This window comes from Glycine soja, chromosome 12, assembly GCF_004193775.1.
Source record: "Glycine soja cultivar W05 chromosome 12, ASM419377v2, whole genome shotgun sequence".
NCBI lineage: Eukaryota > Viridiplantae > Streptophyta > Magnoliopsida > Fabales > Fabaceae > Glycine > Glycine soja.
The window spans coordinates 36,934,246-36,953,983 of record NC_041013.1 but is presented as its reverse complement, the minus strand read 5'-3'; the positions used below and the strand labels follow the sequence as shown (position 1 = coordinate 36,953,983).

Sequence of the window (19,738 nt, the reverse complement as noted above, 5' to 3'; positions counted from 1 at the left end):
CTTATTAACTTTCAACTAATATCAATATAAACGTGTGAATGACGTCTCATACCAATAACTTATTTCACAGGGAGAATAAAAAGATAACTGAGTGCGTAAATTGCAGCTTATTCTAAGCTAAATTATCACGGGTCAATCATTATTAATTTATGCATTTGTATATCGTTGAAGTTTCTTTTTATTAACTTCTCAAAACTGAGACTGTTCTATTTATGAAAAGTAACAGTTACATTACACAAAAATCTAAGCAGAGTTCAAAGTTTTATGACATTTTAAAGAAAGATAATTTTCTGGTTATGCTGTTAAGAAAAACAAAAAGAATAAATTAATAACACCTCTGATCGATAATCCTTCATTTTCTAACAATGATAAGCATAACTACATGATTTCGACATATTATTCGCTAGAAGTACTTTATTTAAACTATCTCAAACATGCAAATCATTTTCTGATTCGAATCCATGAGACCTGTTAAAGAGTCCAAGACATCAACAAATGTACATATGAAGGTTGTTAGAGATATCCTAATTAAAATAAAAATGGAACCTCTTTTATGCCAAAATTAATCAATTACTGAGAACTAACCAGACCGCAGATAATGACTAGTTGGTATCGAGACTTAATATATTTAATTTAGATGCCCTTAACAAAGACTATATTATCAACAAGTAGGGAATTTTTTATAATACAAGACCAATATTCGTAAATATTTGAATATGTGATATGGTTTCCTTTAAAGGTTGCATTTGCCCTTAAAATCGGACTAATCAAATGGAAAGAGCGATTAGAGTGTTGTCCTTTCTAGATATACTTTGATTTCGTTTGTTGTTCTTAAATTCTGCAATGATTTGGTGAGAAATAAACCACAAAAAACTACAAGAGACGATTCTTCAACTTTGTTATACCGTACGAAAGTCACCAACAATACTTTTTTTATCTATAGAAGATGAAGTTTGGTATTAATTTAATCCCATACTTCTATTACAATCTTGATTTTTTTTTCATGTCTTAATTTTTACATTCTCTTATACTGCTTTTTATCTTATTTATTTTATTACATCATTCATCGCATTTAATACTTTTTTTTTTCATTCTAAACTTAACTCCGAATCTTTCTCTTTCCTTGTTAAACGGTGCAGTCGCCAGAGGATTTTATTCAAGTTGTTATACACCTTTTGAGATGTGAAATGATGATTTTTGTTTCCATTATGCAAATTCATTAGTGGATATAATAATACGGTGAAAAATTTAGCCTCAGTTTGACTTGATTTGCTCGCCCCAGATAAAGTGAAGATTATCAGCTTCCAGCTGGCAGATTTTGCTTGCAATTATCTCACTCAGTAACACAAACAAAACCGAATTGTCTTGTTGAAGCCTTTGTTTGTGTGTAAAAAGGATGGTCCATACAAGAAGACACATTACACATTCATTGCATATATGAATATGCTATCAAGAAATGAGAAATGTTACTATCACATTCTCTTATACATTTTTTAACACACATTTTTTTATTGATAAAATTTATTAAAAATAATCAATAAAAATAAATATATTAAAGAATATGTTGTTAGTTGTTATTATCTAGAAATAGAACCCTCCGCAACATGTTTGGCGTTGTATACTATATTTCATGCAAATGAGTGATTTAATTTAATGCCCCTTATAGAATGTTGGGTCCTAAAGGAGAAAGAAGAATCTCCATAGTAATGTGTAAAATACTCAGGGTGCACAGAACCCTATCATTCACTTCTCTTTTCAAAATAACCAAAATGAACTATGTACAACTTTCTTTTAAGAATACAAAACCAAAAAGGTGCAGTTCGCGAGAATAGAAGAGGATAAGGAAGAAGCCAAAGGGAAGCATAGCACAGCACAGCAAATAGCACTCAATCCAAAAGGGAACCAAATCAAAATGGAAAAATGAGAAGCAGAATCTTAGTCAAAGTAGTCAAACTTTAATCCCCAAGAAACATAATCCAACATATCGTATATGAAGAGCTCCAAGATTGTTAATATTCCTTTCTACCACTTAACACCAACTCCTTGAAGGAATAACAAACAAACAAGGAAAAAGAAGTTGTCAGGTAAATTGAAAAGAAACTTTACCTTATTTTATTTCATTTGTTCTGCTTTCATTCATTCCCTCTCTCTCTCTCTCTGTGTATATATTAGCATAGCAGCCCATTTCACTAAAAGAAAAAAACAGCAGATTCCCAATCATCCCTTCCACTGTTTGGGAAACAACCATAATTACACCCAACAGGACCATAGAAACCTGAGCTCCTAAGTTACCCACTTCTTTGATTGCAATTATATATATGTAAGTCCATCAATCTCCATCAACTTGCAATTGCAATTGCATGATGGGCACTAACACTTCCGTGAGTGGCTTCTACAACTTCCTCACACAAGGACTCAATGAACTCCACCAATCCTTCCTCTCCCACTCCTTCATGTCATTCCAATTCCTTTCACAGGTCATCTCCTCTCTCCAGTCCTTCCATTCCCAACTCACCATCTTGGTCCGCAAGCTTCGCTTGCCCGTTGGAGGAAAATGGTTGGATGAATACATGGACGAAAGCTCGAGGCTTTGGGATGCTTGCCATGTACTCAAATCTGCCATTTCTGGAATGGAGAATTATTACTCAGCTGCCTCTAACATTGCTTCTTCTTTGGATGGTTACCATCATTTTACTCCAGAACTTTCACGTCAGGTTCGTATACTAACACTAATACTAATACTAATACTAATACTAATACTAATTTGTTCTTTTCTCAAAAGCTTATTTGTTGTTTTTTTAACATCAACTTGTTTATTCAGCTCGAACAAGATTGTCTATCACAGTGATTTTATCTAATTCGAGCAGAATTGTCTTTTCTGGACGATACATGTTTGATACCAAAAACTTAAATTTTAATGGGTCTAATAATGTAATACAGGTTATTCGAGCAATAAATGTTTGTCAAAGGGATATTCTAGGATTGGAAGAGGAAAACAAGAGCTTAATGGAAACAAGGATTGAACCGTTGTCCCAATGTTTGATTCAGAACATCTCAATGGAATCCAAGTTAAATGGATTCAGTGGATTCCGAGGTGTTCTCTATGCAATGAGGAGTGTTAGTTCACTACTTCTGATGATTCTGCTTAACGGGCTTGCGTATTGTTGGTCCTCCTGTTGCTTTCACCAAGGGTACGATGGGCACATGGTTTTTGGATCTGACTTCATGGTTTCAATGGCAATATTGCAGCAAAAAGTGGCAGAGGAGATAGACCAGATTGAAGGGCAGCCAGGGATTCTGCTGTTTGAGTTCCAACAAGCAAAGAGTGCCATGGAGGAACTCAAAGTGGAGTTGGAGAGAATAGCAAGTTTAAGTTATGCTGAGATCCAAGAAAAAGTTGACAACGTCAAGAGTTGCTTTGGGTTGTTGAGATGTGGGGTCGATACTATAACGGGGCAACTTGATGATTTCTTTGATGAAATAGTAGAAGGAAGGAAGAAGCTTTTGGACATGTGCAGTCATAGGTAGAAACCAAACAATTTTATTATACGCAGCCATAGCAGGAGGAGAAAAAAATGTTAAAAAAATGAAGCAATATGTCATCCCCTTTTTTATGCATTAATATTTGGTCTTTGTTTTTTAAAATTTTTTTTTCAAATTTCCTAATTGATAGTCAAATTGATTGATCATTAATTAATGCAATCTAGGCTATTTGTTAAGCCTTGAACAAGTTTCTGATAAAACCAAGGAAGAAAATTTTGCAAGAGAAAAAAGAATGTGATTCTTGCTTTGAAGAAAAGCAACATTACTACTATAGTACTATTCTTCCATAAGAAACCGGAATATTAAGAAGCTGGTGACTTCAAGAGAAAGAAACGGCTTTCTATCCAAGGGGCAGTATTGTTTGGACAGGGGGAAAGGAAGTGGCAAAAAATTCGAAAGAAGATGGTATTCTGATAAAGAGCTTCTTTTCCTTTGTTTTTTGTTTTTTGTTTTTTGAGGGATTAAATGATGCTTTTTCTTTATCCTGCTGGATCAGAAAGCCGATGGCATATCTCAGTTGTTCATTTAAAATATATTCTGGAGTCAATGAGAATCTTTTTATGAAGCAACTAGACTAGACATGAGTTCTATTCTATTCTCTTGTTCACTCTTATCACAATTTTGTATTCTAATGGTTGTGCAAAGTTATCTTGAATAAAGCCTTTAGATCTTGTGCATTGTCTGTTGGTGCATTTCGAAGTAGCTAGAAAATTATGCGGGGAAGAGATCTACATTTTATATTAGATACACTCAATTATAAGCCACCAATATTGGGTTAGCGTGAGTAGTTTAGGTAATTTTATTCAGCTCATAGGATCAAATTTCATTGTCACTGCTATGCCAAAAGACATACCCAGTTTGGAACATGAAAGTATGGTGGCATGGTCACGTGCTCAACTTCTAACTAGCCTAAACCAATAAATAATGTTAATCATATAACAAATTTTTATAATATTTTTTTAGGCATTTTTTCTCTTTTACATCATGTATATATACCTTTTATTTGCTGGACTTGGATCCTATTCGGTCTCTCTTTCTAATTCTTTTTTATTTCTCCATCATATGCCTTCATTTTTTTTCATTCTTTCTCTCCTTTTGATTTTGGGTTTGTTGGCTGCTTAATTTAATTGGGTAAATAGCATTACATCACTCTATATATATCAACCACTCCCTTAATATATACTTGTGAAACCAAATTTACATGCTCTTTTGTAATAAGTTGATGGTTCACCCGTTGGACTTGTGAATTTGGAAAAGGAAATGTCAATTTTAATCTCATCAGTAACCGTTGGATGGTTAAGATTTGGGAGGGGCAATTAGATATTAATTTGATATATAAAAAATTGGTTATTGCCGGATTCACACTCCAAAGAACTCTTGTCGCCAACGAGTGCTTATTACTCTTCACCGGTCGTTATGCTCTAAACTCACCCTTTTGGTATGCTATGATAAAAGAAAATCAGATTCATATATAGTGTTTAACACAGGCGCAAACACGGTAGAGATTCAATCGGAAACTAGGACTGCATCACACCCCACCATCCAGAGATTCAACTGGAAAATTGGAAGGGTTCTAAGGAAAAAAAAAAATAAATCCGCTCATACAAAAACTCTACCACCAAACTTCAATACCTCAACTGAACAAAAACATGAAAACATCTCAACAAATTTTAATCCCACAAAAATACAAACAATAGAAACTTCAATACCACAACCTCCACAGATTTTAATCACAGCAATCAAATTATCAATAAAAATTCAATCTTTGACGGAGACGGCTTCTTCCAGGTGGTAGAGCTTCTCCTGGAAGCTACAATGGAGATTTTCGACGACGACAGCGTAAATCCAGCGTCTCTTGGATGCCACAGTTGTTGTCACCGCCAATCTACGGTATGTTTGGAACGAATTATGTAATGTGAATAAGATACTCTCTCCACGTCCAATATTCTCATTATGCAAAATAAGTATTTGTTGATTCTATTTTAACGTGCTTAATCACATTAAAAAATTGAAAGCAAACACGCACTAGTTTTGTGCATGGAGACGACCGTTTGTGGCGGCCCTGCATGTGTCGTTTTGGGACGAACAAGGATGAAGGTGGGGTGACAGAGAACAAAAGATGATTGTAGAAGTAGATTTTTTTTTTTTTCTTAGGGTAAAATGGATTTTTAACATATTAAAAAAATTATAAAAACTAGTGATTCACCCGTGGATCACGTATTTTGCTTGTCCAGCGTAGAATTTGCCATGACTCAAATGATTACGTATTTGACTTTTAAAAAGGGTCATTCTAATTGTAAACAAGAGAAACAAAGATTGTACGGCAAACAAAATGTGATTTAGCCTTTCCGCAAAATAAAGGTTAACACAATCCGACATGGTTAAGACAGAGGAAGAGAAAAACTTTCTCCAAGAATTACTACACCCATAAAGGCTAAAGAAATACTAAGTGAAAACTACCTTTCAATTAAAGCTTTCTAGTCCCTAGGGTTAGGTTAGTTGACATCTCACCAGCAACAACAGCAGATCTTCCTCTTCCTCTGCTAAAGTCAAAAGTGGTTCCACATGGGAAAATAAGAAAGTGGAAATGATCAATGATTTTAACATAGAAAAGAGGATTGTGTTGCCTGCCTACTGGACAAAGAGAGAAACTCAGGAAACAAATCAAATGTTTTAATGAAAATACCAACCTTCCCTTTTCACCTTTCTGTGTCATCCCTTTTTTACCTTCTTCTTGCTTGTCTATTTCACATCTAAAGTAGCAAATCAACTAGTAGCTAGCGTTAGTTTTTGTCTCAAAAACTTACTCATTTTTTTTCTTTTCAAGTTAAAACAATTTCAGATTGCATGAGTCTAATTAAATTGGTTGAATAATGCCTAAAAGATATTATAAATTCACTTATATTAGAATTTAACTAAAGGTCTAACTTAATTAATTGAATAGATTGTGTAAGTTATTATAAGCTTTCTACTACATGTTTTTGATACTTATGAATGAAAAAAAAAAAACTTATACCAGAATTCAACTTTTTCATTTGAATAAAAAATAAAGAAAAAAACTCAAAATTTCATATGCATTTATGGTGGTGAACATGGATTTCGCATTATCTTATATAGTTATATTGCATAACCTGAACTCTGAATGAAAATATTAATATTTTTACCAAACTTAAATGTTTCGCTTAGTCTCCTTATTGTACATATAAGAACTAACATTTAAGTATAATCCTACAAATTAAACGTGCATTCTAAAATATGTTGTACAACTTTTTTTTTATACAACTTTTTCATATTTGAATTATCTCTTTTGAACTTTTGATATATGGTAGGATTTGGATAAAGAGATGAATATAAAAATTTTGCATTTTTTAGGGCCATAGTAATTTATGGAAAGTCTTAGTGGTTCTCTATTTCATATTTTAAAAAAAAAACAAACAAAAAAACTTTCATAAAATATAAGGAGATGTAGACCTAACTCTTTATTTTCATTTTGCAAGCTTCGAATGTCCCCTATATGGGTAGAAATGCGTCGAGCTACATTAAGCTTTGACCTAGTGCCCTAATTTAAAGCTTAAACCATATTCGATATAGGTTTATGTTTAAATTTTTTATTTAACCTAAAAGTTTATTTTATAGTAAAGTCTTTTAAGTAAATTAATGAGATCTTGTTTGATAAATATTTTCATTAGATAAGAAAGAATAAAATAAGCTTCTCCCAAGAGCTAAAATTAGCTTAGGGACAAATTAAAATTGATTAACTTGTATATAAAGTTAATTTTTGCTTTTGGAGTAAATTTATTTCATTTTTTTCCTATGAGTACTTACGGAAAATTTATCCAAACACTACTCCTACTACTAAAACAATCTCTTAGATTCTTTGATCCAGCCTTAAAAAAGCTTCTATATATATAATCAGAACTGATAGGAAAAATCAACAAATTTTTTAGCACATCTGTCAAAGGGATCTTATGACCCTTCATCAAACAAAGCTGCTGATATTTCAAAAGATAATCAAAGACTTGATCCTCCTTCGAAATATCGAATGAACATTCAATCTTGTCATTAGGAGGATTAGAAAGTTTCCCTTTAGCTTCCCTCAAAGCAGGACAAGAATATGATTAAATTTATTATAGTTGATATTTAGGATAATATATTAAAAGTTAATAAATTTATTATTTATAATAAATATATAATTGAATGATAGTGTAAAATAATTTATTATGTGTTCTTTTTTATATTACTCTAATTAACTGTATTAATAAAAGAGAATGTTTTTGTTGCGTCAAAATTCATTTTTAGAGTAAAATTTCAAGTTTAGAAACAAGCTTTCCATAAAGTATTAAACAATTACATAAAACGATGAAAAAGAACCTAGGTTAAAGACAACAAATCTTTAAGAGGGGAAGAATAGAAACACGACAAATTCTCTCTTATAACAAAAGAGATCCAAGCATAATCCCCTCAATGCCGACCCCAAGATTCATTTGTAAAAATAGTAAAACACGTTTTTGTCTTTAACAAGAAAAGATCACAATAAGCGACACCTTTGTGACTCCATTAAAAAGTGTAATATGTGTTTATTTCACCTTGCTATAAGCAGGAGTGGCAGACATCCAGTATCACTTTTCATGACTCATGAGATTATCACGGCATTTTAAGTGTTTATTGTAAGTTTATTCAAATTTATGAAAATATATTATAAATTTTTAAATTTATTTTAATAAATTTTTCAGTATAATTTATTTTTAAAAGTTATAATTAAATTTATGATATAAATTTTTATGTAATGAAAATTATTAAATAAGTATTTAACGAAACTAGTTATTATAAGAGCATCTCTAAGGAATATACTTACATTAGTTGTTTAACTTTAAGTAACTTTACTTAATTTTTTTCAATCGATTTAAAAGTGTTTTTGTGACACCCTCTACTCAGACATACATATAAATAAGAAAAACATATAAAAATGTGAAATTTAATTAAAATGATTTTATTCAATTAACATAAATGAGTTCATGTGAGTAAAAGAGTCACATTCACTTCATTATTATCAAATAAAACTTATTAAAAATATATTCGACTCAAAACAAAGCCTTCAAAGTTTACAAAAGAAATCTTGTTAAACAGTAAAATAAAATAAAGTAAAATAGCATCATGCAATTGAAATAAAAACTCATGCCACAATGTCTCATCATATCAGAGGCATTGTGTCCCAACGTCCTCTAGCACGAGGTTCTTTAAAGTCATTCACCTAATTATCTGCTTCCACGGACACAAAGTTTGAGATCATTACAGGATCCAAATACAAACAACACAAAAAGGGTAAGTTATCACATTTCTAAATAAAATACAGATAAACAAAAACATAATCAATATAAATTATAGAAGTATTTATAACATAGCTCAACTTAATATAATCCACATTACTTTACCACTTTATCATTTAAAATTCATTTTTCATTCACCAATCATATTACACATGAATTACACACTCGAGTCAAGACGTAACAACACTCATCAATTTCATAATAAACAATTCACAGACATTATGCAACATTTATACTAAGACTTAAGCCTATATGTAATGTGGTACCATGTTAGAGGAAAACCACACTGGGGCGCTTAGGAGTACATAACAAGACACACCACACAATGGGCAGGTCACTCTCACTAAGTAAAATCATAAGGTGATCAGTCAGAGTTACTCTGTTTTGCGAGAATGTTCCAATCATATGGGATCAACATAGGCTTAAAGGAGTACTAAAGTCGAGTGTCTTTACCCCTAAGGCCTAGACTCTGAAGAATCCATTAGGGTCTCACCTTCCTGATTTAGGTTCAACCCCTAAAATATTTTTTTGCACGCAGACACTGCTCATGAATTATACAATACCACGACCTCACACTCGTGTTTCAAACACGTTTAACACATTGCGCTATAATTTAACACTTTAGGTTTCTAACTACGAATCCTACATTTTTCCTTTAACACTACGCATAAACATTTTTCTTAAGGTAAACACCAGTATGGTTTTTGTATAATTCACTGCTCACAACACAAGTATTGTCACATCAAGTGTCAACCACACACTTATTTACAACCAAATTTCATGTCCACAATTTTAACATATCACAACGTCACAATCCACCATCACATGTTTACGTGCATTTCATAAATCAACGCATGTTCAACTTTACACTTATACTCAATCTCAATAACAATAACAATGTTACGATCTCAAAGCAACATGTTATTTCACAATTCATCATATATTCAATTTATCACTTACACACACTTTTAATCACAATTTCATGATTTCAATATTACAATCTCGTAATTATAATCATACATGAAGAATTACAATACAATAAATATTTCAAAATAAACCTCAATTTGATTCCCTAAGAATCCCTACACATGTTCATTCTAACCTCAATTACGATAAACTCATCTCTTACCTCTAAACGGACTCACATGTGTAGTCTGGTAGTGATAGTGGCGTCTCTAGCAATTTCCTAATATTCTTCAAGTTTTTCTTTTGTTTGCTCTGTTATGATTTTCAAGTGTTAGAGAGAAGGAAAAGGGATTGGAGCCTTCAATTTACTGTTTGCGTGCGATGAGAATTTCTCCCTCCACATACATTACTTTGCAAATCCCAATGTTGGAGATGTGAGGAAATGCATTTCAAACCTGATTTCCAAATGTTATGACGATCTAACGGTTAACGAGTGCATGATCGTAGGTTTACTGGGATATGTTTGAGTGTATGCAGGAAAAACAACGAGCTACGTGATGTGAATCTTACGGGGCGGATCGTTTGATACAGGCTACGAAGGTTTGGATGACGCCACTTCCGGTAAAGGAAGATAAGTCAGGGTAGACGCCACTTCCGGTGAAGGAAGATAAGTCAGGGTAGACGCCACTTCCAGTAAAGGAAGATAAGTCAGGGTAGACGCCACTTCCAGTGAAGGAAGATAAGTCAGGATAGACGCCACTTCCAATAAAGGAAGATAAGTCAGGGTAGACGCCACAAGGATTACCTTGATAAGTCTGATAATTGGTTCAACAAGGAACCCAGAGAGAAACTCTCACCAAATTTTATCAAAATGCCAAAAGTTTTTTTTTATTCAAAACAAAAACCAATACTTATAGTGTAGCTGAACAAAAAGATAAAAATAGACATGGGCCTTCTAAACAGTTTGGGCCAAAATTACAATAAAAATTAATTATAACTAAAAACTTATTTAACTTGGGCCTTCAAATTAGTTTGGGCCTTCAGCAACAATTAATAGTCTTGATAGTGTCTCTGCCTCTGTGCCTTCATCCTTCTCCACTTTGGCCTTCACCCTTCTCCACTCGGGGGCTTTGTCCTTCTCCACTTGGGCCTTCGTCCTTCTCCACTTGGGCCTTTAGCCTGTATTTGGCCAGTTTCATGATTCTCATCATTCCCTCCTTCTTGGAAAACATTTGTCCTCAAATGTCCAGGATCATCACCGGGTTCAAGTACCACTTCCTTCCTTTTCTTGATGGCTTGCTTGGCATAGCTTTCATTCTTCTTTGCAATTTGCACCTTCACTTGGTCATACAATCTTTTCACATACTCAACTTTGGCATGCGCATCCTTACATTGAATCTCTTGGGGATTGCTTTTGTAAGTTGGCCTGTTAGGCAATAAAACTCCGGGGAGGAGATCAACTTGATGTTCTATGCCTCTTGAAGGTGGCAGCCCATGAGGAATCTCCTTAGGAAAGACATTTTTAAATTCCTGTCATAAGGGTTGAACACTAGGAGAAATAGAAATAGTAAACTCATTAGAATTATCAGTAGAAATTTTACTGTCTTTGCAATACTGTAGATTGAGTGGTTCATGAGCAGGTAACACTTTCCTCACTTCACTCGCCTCTACAAAATAATTAAATTTTCTCTCATGTGTATTACTCTCTCTCTCTTATGTGTATCACTCTTTTCCTCGGGTGTATCACTCTTCTTTTTCATATTCCTTTGTGGTGCCTCACTATTTTCTTTCTCTTGTTCTCTCTTTTCTCCCATTCTGATTTGGTCATCACACACTTCTCTAGGGGATAGAGGTTTAAGAGTAAATGAGGAAGATTCGGCTATTCGTCTGTAGAGCTCTTCTTTGTTACGGTTCAACAAACGTTGCATTTGTGTAGTCCACGCGTCCAGAAATAAGCGTTGAGATTCGTCCAATTGATTATATACACCACCATTGTCACCAGCTCTTGCCATGATTAAGGAACAAAGAATTTTGCAGTAAATTAAAAAAAAATTCAGGACCTCACCTCACTCTACTCACGTGTTTCTCTCTTTGATGGTAGTTCACTCGTGTTTGATGCTCTCAATATAGGCTTTTGTGTGATGTTTTCACTCTTGCCTTTTACCACTCACTCCCTCTTAAGTTCCTGGATGAATCAAATTAGACACACAAGGTATATAACAAGAAAGACAGTTTAATTATCACAGACTGTGTAGCAGATTTAATTTGGATAACAAATCAGATTTGATTTTGGTTAACAGATTAGACTTGATTTGGATTTAGATTTGATTTGGATAACAGATTAGACTTGATTTGATTTGGATAACAGATTAGACTTGATTTGATTTGGATAACAAATTTTGATTTGATTTGATTTGGATAACAGATCAGGATAACAAATTAGATTTAATTTGGATAACAGATATGATAACAGATAAGATAATAGATAGGATAGCATATAAGATAACAGATATGACAAGTAAACTTAAGTAAACTTCAAATGCTCATAACTTTTGTTACGGTTGTCCGTTTGAGGCCCACATTATATCAAAACGCTCAGAATTCAAATGAGAATCTAGATAAGGGGATTTGGTACACGATTTTCTGCCAAAAAAAGCCTCTAACTTCCTCAATTTCGTGTTCAAAGATCAAACACCCCACTTTCTTTTCTTTTCTTTTTTTTTTCTTGTTTTCTTCTCTCTTTTTTTTTCAAATTTCTGCAACTTTTTTTTTTAAAACTTGAAATAAAACTCAAACAGATTTTTTTTTACACAAAGTCTGAAAGACACAAGAAACAAGAACAAGAACAAGAACAAGAACGAAACAAAGACACAAACAAGAACGCAACAAGACGCAAACAAGAGCGAAACAAGGATAAATTACCCAAAAAAAAAGAAAAAAAAAGGATAGGATAGGATAAAACCTGTATCAAGAGTTGAAGCTCTGATACCAGATGATGTGAATCTTACGGGGCGGATCGTTTGATACAGGCTACGAAGGTTTGGATGACGCCACTTCCGGTGAAGGAAGATAAGTCAGGGTAGACGCCACTTCCAGTGAAGGAAGATAAGTCAGGGTAGACGCCACAAGGATTACCTTGATAAGTCTGATAATTGGTTCAACAAGGAACCCAGAGAGAAACTCTCACCAAATTTTATCAAAATGCCAAAAGTTTTTTTTTATTCAAAACAAAAACCAATACTTATAGTGTAGCTAAACAAAAATATAAAAATAGACATGGGCCTTCTAAACAGTTTGGGCCAAAATTATAATAAAAATAAATTATAACTAAAAACTTATTTAACTTGGGCTTTCAAATTAGTTTGGGCCTTCAGCAACAATTAATAGTCTTGATAGTGTCTCTGCCTCTGTGCCTTCATCCTTCTCCACTTGGGCCTTCACCCTTCTCCACTCGGGGGCTTTGTCCTTCTCCACTTGGGCCTTCGTCCTTCTCCACTTGGGCCTTTAGCCTGTATTTGGCCAGTTTCATGATTCTCATCACTACGTGCGAGAGACATTTCCCTCACCACATACATTATTTTGAAAATCCCAACGGTTAATATGTGCAAAAATAAGTTTCGAGCATGGTGTTCAAATTTCATAACGATCCAACCGTTAACGAGTCTGAGATCGTCGTTTTAATGAGATAAGTTTGGGTGTATACAAGAAGATTTTGGAAGAGGAAGAAGGAAAAACAATTAAGAGGAAGAGGAAGCCTAGAGACTTATCATCAATGTTAAAACTGACCTAACATGTTTCTATTTATAACTAAGATACTCATAGCGTAATATTTAATCTATTTTTTTTCATTTTATAAAAAGAAACTCTATTTTACTTCCTATCAAATGAATAAGTAAAATATCTTTTAAGAACATATATTTATTTTATTTACCTTAAAACTATTATTTTAATTAATAAAATTATTTCTCTTTATTTATTTGATTATAAAAATTTTATTATTTTTTTAAAACTTTATTTATTTTTAAATAAAAAAGTTTTAATTTATTTTACGAAAAAATGGAATATTACAGTTTTTCTTATTGTTTGACCTTTTTTATTAGGTATGTATATGACTTTGTTATAATCAAATCTACCAAATAGAAATATAAGATAAATTAAGTGATTAAGAAAGAAAAATGAAGAAAGATCACGGATTCTATTAAAATACTTATAGACAAATGTTTACCTTTCTACCTTGTTATACTGTATTCATCTCCACATTTTATAAATTTGATATCTCTATACATTAATACTTAACATAGGTAAAGTAACATACAACACCAAAACAAAAAAAAATATTACAAATACTATTTTGAAACAAAAAAAACTATAATAACAAGAACAAACAAAAAAAATATTATATTGCAAATACTATTTTGAAAAAAAAAACTATAATAACGAAAAGCAAAAGAAAACAAGGAAAGAAAACATTTTATGGGTACTGAAATTATAACTAAACCAAAAATTATATGTAAGTTTTAAAGTTTATTTTTTTAAATACTTAGTTTCTATATAAAATTAACAGTCTGTTTTGTTTCTGTAAACAGAGATAATTTACATGGATAAAATTGAGGGAGATTGGTTTAGTTCAGCTAGTGGAGGTGAGAGATAATTTTAAAAATGGGTGGAACTACTCACTATATTATTTTTCACTTATTTTATTCTACTTTTATCCACGTATTATAAATTTCATCAATTAGCTTAGCTGTGGACTTATATTTGATTCTCAAATTTTTGTTATTGATAAATAGTATGCAAATTCTTGCTGAAATTAATAGTCTTTGGTGACTTTATAAGAAGCGTGTTCATGAGACTTAAAATAGGTGACCTGAGTCGTGTGGAAAAGAGAGGTGACAGATCCATTATAGCGTTAGTGAAGAAGAAAGGAGGATGATGAGGAGCTTCATACATATATAAATAATCAGACCAAATGGTATCTGTTTAACAGAGATAATATCAGACAAAAGGCACCTTCTTCTTGTGTAGTGCGACTGCGATGAGAAGCTTTTTGAAATTAAATCGTCTTATAGATTCTCTCTCTCCATCATTGTTTCCAACTGGTCATTTCACATCACCTACAAAGGAAGGAATCTCACTATCACTACGTACATGTTTATGTTTATGTTTATGTGATTATGTGAAGGAACCATCAACCCAAGGACACTTATCTATTTTAACGTGGTACGTACAACAATATTCGCCTCATCAACAACTCCATACATATTCAAACCAAGGGACACCCAATCCATCCATATTATGTGTGCTTCCTAATGTCAATAGCTGCTGCAAAATGGCCAAACTATCAATAAGGGACAATTTTTTAAAAAAATTTAACAATTGGGATAAAATTTAAATTAATACTTCCGTTGTAATATGAGTTTTTTTTATTAAAATCATAAAATATTTTACGACTTTAATTTTTATTTTTTTTAAATATTACTTTTTTCATGACTTTAAAGTCGTATAGGAAAATATTTCTTTTATTGAAGTTTAAATTATTGTAGAACTTTAATTTTTTTTGCACTTTTTTTAATTTTAAATAATTTTTTATTTTAATTATTTAATGAATTAATGTATGTTTTATTTTTTTTGTTTTATTTAATATTTTTTTATTTTATATATGATTTTATATAATATTTTTTGTATATTGTTTTATTTAATATTTTCTATATTTCTTATTAATGTTAAGGATTATTATTTGTTTTGTAAACTAAAAAAATAATGCAAAACATTTAAATTTAAATAAAAAATATTAAAATGTACTAAATATTCGTTTTATTTTGTTAGTAATATTAACAAATATTATTAACTTATAATTTATCAAATAATATTAATTAAAAAAACAATTAATTTTTACAATTATCATTAAGTAAATTAATAATTTTGTTCAGTAGTATTAATTATTTTTTATAAATTATTTTAATATTAACAACAAGAAATAATTTAGTAATAAAACGGTATGGGTATATGACTATCAATCTTACCAAATGTATGAATTATGTTTTGAAAGGAGCTCAAGCATTATCTATTAGTCAAGGAAACATTTAATAAAATAAATGACTCATTTGTTACTAATTGTATGAAAATTATGAATATGATAAAGACATGACATAGGTACCCTGAAGAGGTATATGTCATATGCAAGAAAATCGACACATTGCTATCACGCATTATGTTCGCATGTATGTTAGGAAAATGAGGAAGTTTGAGGTTCAATAAATTACAAATAGGCGACTTGGGTAACGAGCAATATCATGCACTATCAAATTGAACAAATGATACTGTGATTGTGGAGAATTTCAGACACTTCAAATTTCTTGCTCGCAAGCAATTGCAACATGTGTTTCTTGTCATTTAAATTAAGGTGACTTTGTTGACCCTCCATACAAATTAGAAAACATTTACAAAGTTTATCAATATTACTTTTATTCCCTTGGAAGAAAAGATAAAGCACGTCAATATTTGAGTCCATATTTTATGTGTGATCCTTTGAAGTGACAAAACACAACGGGAAGGTTAGCCACTAGTCGTATACATAATGAGATGGATAAAATAATTCCAAACAAACCTAAGAAATGTTTATTGTGTAGAACTCGAGGACAAAATCATAATAACTGTCCATGCAAGCAAGTTGACGGTTAATATTGTTTCTACTTTTTAATTTTATATTTATGTTTAATTTGTATTATTCATTTTATATTAATATATTATGTTATTTTTATTTTAACAACTAATTTTATTATTAAATTATTTTCTGTTGTTAATATTAAAATAATTTATAAAATAAAATAAATTAATACTACTAAATGAAATTATTAATTTACTTAATGATAATTGTAAAATTAATTAATTTTTAAAAAAAAGTAATATTATTTGATAAATTATAAGTTAATACTATTTTTTAATATTAGTAATAAAAAAATTTATTTTTATTGAAATTTAAGTCTTTACATTATTTTTTTAATTTACAAAACAAATAATAATTCTTAACATTAGTAAAAACAATATAGAATATATTAAATAAAATCATATAAAATAAATAAAACCTACATTAATTCATTAATAATTAAAATAAAAAATTATTAATGATTGAAAAAATGAAAAAAAAAATTGAAGTCGTAAAATAATTTACAACTTCCATAAAAAATATTTTCCTTTACGACTTTAAAGTCATGGAAGAAAACTCTTACGATATTAAATTTGTATTTAAAATAAAAAATAAAAAATTGAAGTAGTAAAATTTGTTACGACTTCAATGTAAAAAAAATGTAATAGATATTATGACCAAAGTTATGAAATCCAGTCTAATCAGTTATTCGGTTAATGTAGTGGGTCAGTGGTCTAATCAGTGGATCTGTAATTGTCTCGATTTGTCCCAATGTATATTAAAAAATTTAAAATTATATATGTATCTATTATATATAAATATATAACTAATATTATTTGATTAAGAAAAACTCATTTATACTCTAAAATCTAAAATAACAATTGAAGTATTAAAGTTAATAACAAAAATACACAAATAATAATTCAATAACACAACTCCTAGGTTTTTTTTTTGGAGTGCTTCAGAGCGTTTTTTTTTGTTTTTTATGCAAAACGGGTTTTAAAAACTAGTATGGATCACCAGTGGGTCACCAGTTTATCCCAAATCAGTCGGGTCTAACTGAGTCATCCCGGATCAGATGCATGATCGGTCCAATATTCAAACTGACTCAGTTATATCATAGGGTCCGTTGAACCAGTTCGACCAACTAAGTCAAACCAAATTTTTGAACTATGATTATAACTTTCAATCTAAAAGTTGTAACATCTATTATTCCTTTCAGAGTATTAACTTAAATTTTACCCCAAATGATAAATTAAAAAAAAAATTGTCTAGTTTGGCCGCTGCAAAATACTGCAGCTTATTCCATTGCTACCTATACTATATAATTAACTCTATCGTTTATTCGTGAACTTCATCATAAAATTCTCAGGTTACAACCACCTGAACATTAAGCTTGTTTCTCTAAAACTATTCTCTGTGCCACCTGTTTGAGAGAAGGGGATTTAATTAGGAAGTGCTACCTGGGTGAAGTAATAAGTTTTTTTAAAAGTAAATTCTTATAGGATATGTTAAAATTTTCTCCTTGTAGATGATATTGACATATCAAAATTTTGAATTACAATTCCAATAAATTCCTAATTTAACATGAATATAATTTATAATAGATATTTTTTTTAGTTCTTCTAAAATATATTTTTAAAATGATTCTTATAATTTCTTTTCTTTTTTGGGTAAGTTTTGGTGAGATCTGATGCATTATCGTTGATACGATTGCACCTATGATCCATTCATTTCATTGTTTAATCCTATTTAAAAATTTCTTTATTTAAAATATTAATTCTTAGTTTCTGTTAATAGGAGGTTGAACTCACGACCTTTCTCATTTCCCCTCTTTTTTTCATAATTATTTAACTCATCTTATATCTTCCAACCTTAATTATAAAATATTCAAACAATGGAACAATATTTTTATTTCATTCTATTCAAATTCATCTCATTCCATTCCCTGCTGCTAATAATATTGTTGTTGACATGTAATCCTACCCGAAAATTTTACGTAGTCTCTCGTGAAACTAAAATAAAAAATATAATATTACAGAAAATATTTTGAAAAAATATATATAAAGATCAAAAGTATATAAAGAAAATGTGTATTTTGAAAGGACAAAAAACGTGAATAAACCGCAGTTTTATATCTAGAATTAGAAGGGTGGAGAAAAACTACAAAATCACTTTTTTTCCTCTACTACCAATATTAATACTAACACACTCTTTAAAATACTCTTTTAAATACACTCTCTTATTAATTGAAATTTATTAAAAATTATAAAATTAGGAGAGAAATTCATTAAATAAGAAATGAGACCTATAAAAATTTATAATTTTCAATAAATATCAACAAATAATAAAAAAATATGTCTATTAGAGAATAATAAAAGAGTGTATTAGAGAATATGTTTGGGGACTCTTCTAGTATTAAGAATGAGGAAGCTGGGAGGTGAAGAGAAGGCAAAAAAAAAAAAATCAAATTAATGACAGGAAGGTGGAGGTGGAGGTTGCTTTATGGCACCTAGTCCTTAGTCTTACCCTACATGTATTCAAGTGTAAAGCTTCAAGAAACATCATTTGACGAGGTACGAAGTGGATCATGATTCATGACCTCTCTTGGGTAGAGGCCAGATATTGAACTTGATGGCTTAGACCTAGAGAGTTGGTGGATCCCATCCTACTCACTCAGTCATATATAGTAAATCTTGCGAACTTTGCTGTGATGGCTATTTGACAATGATTCAATAAACAGCTTCAAAGCCTAAACTGTTTGCTACAAAGTAGCTTTCATAGCATGTCTTATTTGAGTCAGAATTATATCTTGCTAATTAAGCCTAGTCTACTCATGAATGATGAAACTAATTGCCAAATCCTAACAAGTACAATTTCAAGAATATTATTTCTACCGCCATCATTCATATGTCTCACACTAATCTCGTGTAAATTAGTTGCCCGACCCCTCCTGCCAAATTTGTTTCAGCTTTAAATATGTCAAAAAATTATTTTTGAGTTAATTTCTATATTTAAAAAGTATAAACTTATGGCTCGTTAATAAGATAAATTAGTTTGTTCTTACTTGAGTATCAATAGATCTACCAGAGGCATAAGACTAATATATGTGGATTTTTTTTCATTGTGACCCTCAAGTCTCTTTAAGTTTCGTAGGTAATAGGATACTTGGTCATTATAAATTGATGAGCTATTAAGAGATGTCTTATTAATACTATTTCGGCTATTTAGGAGATGATATAATATTTCTTATACATACATTTCTTTGTCATCTTTTTTATTGTGATTTAAAACCTTTGATGTTCATTGTGTCATT

At 30.9% G+C, this 19,738-nt stretch overlaps 1 protein-coding gene across 1 annotated transcript; it reads left to right on the top strand.

Annotated features, from left to right (window-relative positions):
* The first annotated feature begins 1,789 nt into the window (after window positions 1-1,789).
* On the top strand, window positions 1,790-3,622 carry LOC114379348. Its single transcript, XM_028337992.1, has 2 exons — window positions 1,790-2,714; window positions 2,941-3,622. Exons 1-2 carry the CDS (start codon window positions 2,361-2,363, stop codon window positions 3,526-3,528), a joined length of 942 nt encoding a protein of 313 aa, XP_028193793.1. The 5' UTR covers window positions 1,790-2,360; the 3' UTR covers window positions 3,529-3,622.
* Window positions 3,623-19,738: the final 16,116 nt, after the last annotated feature.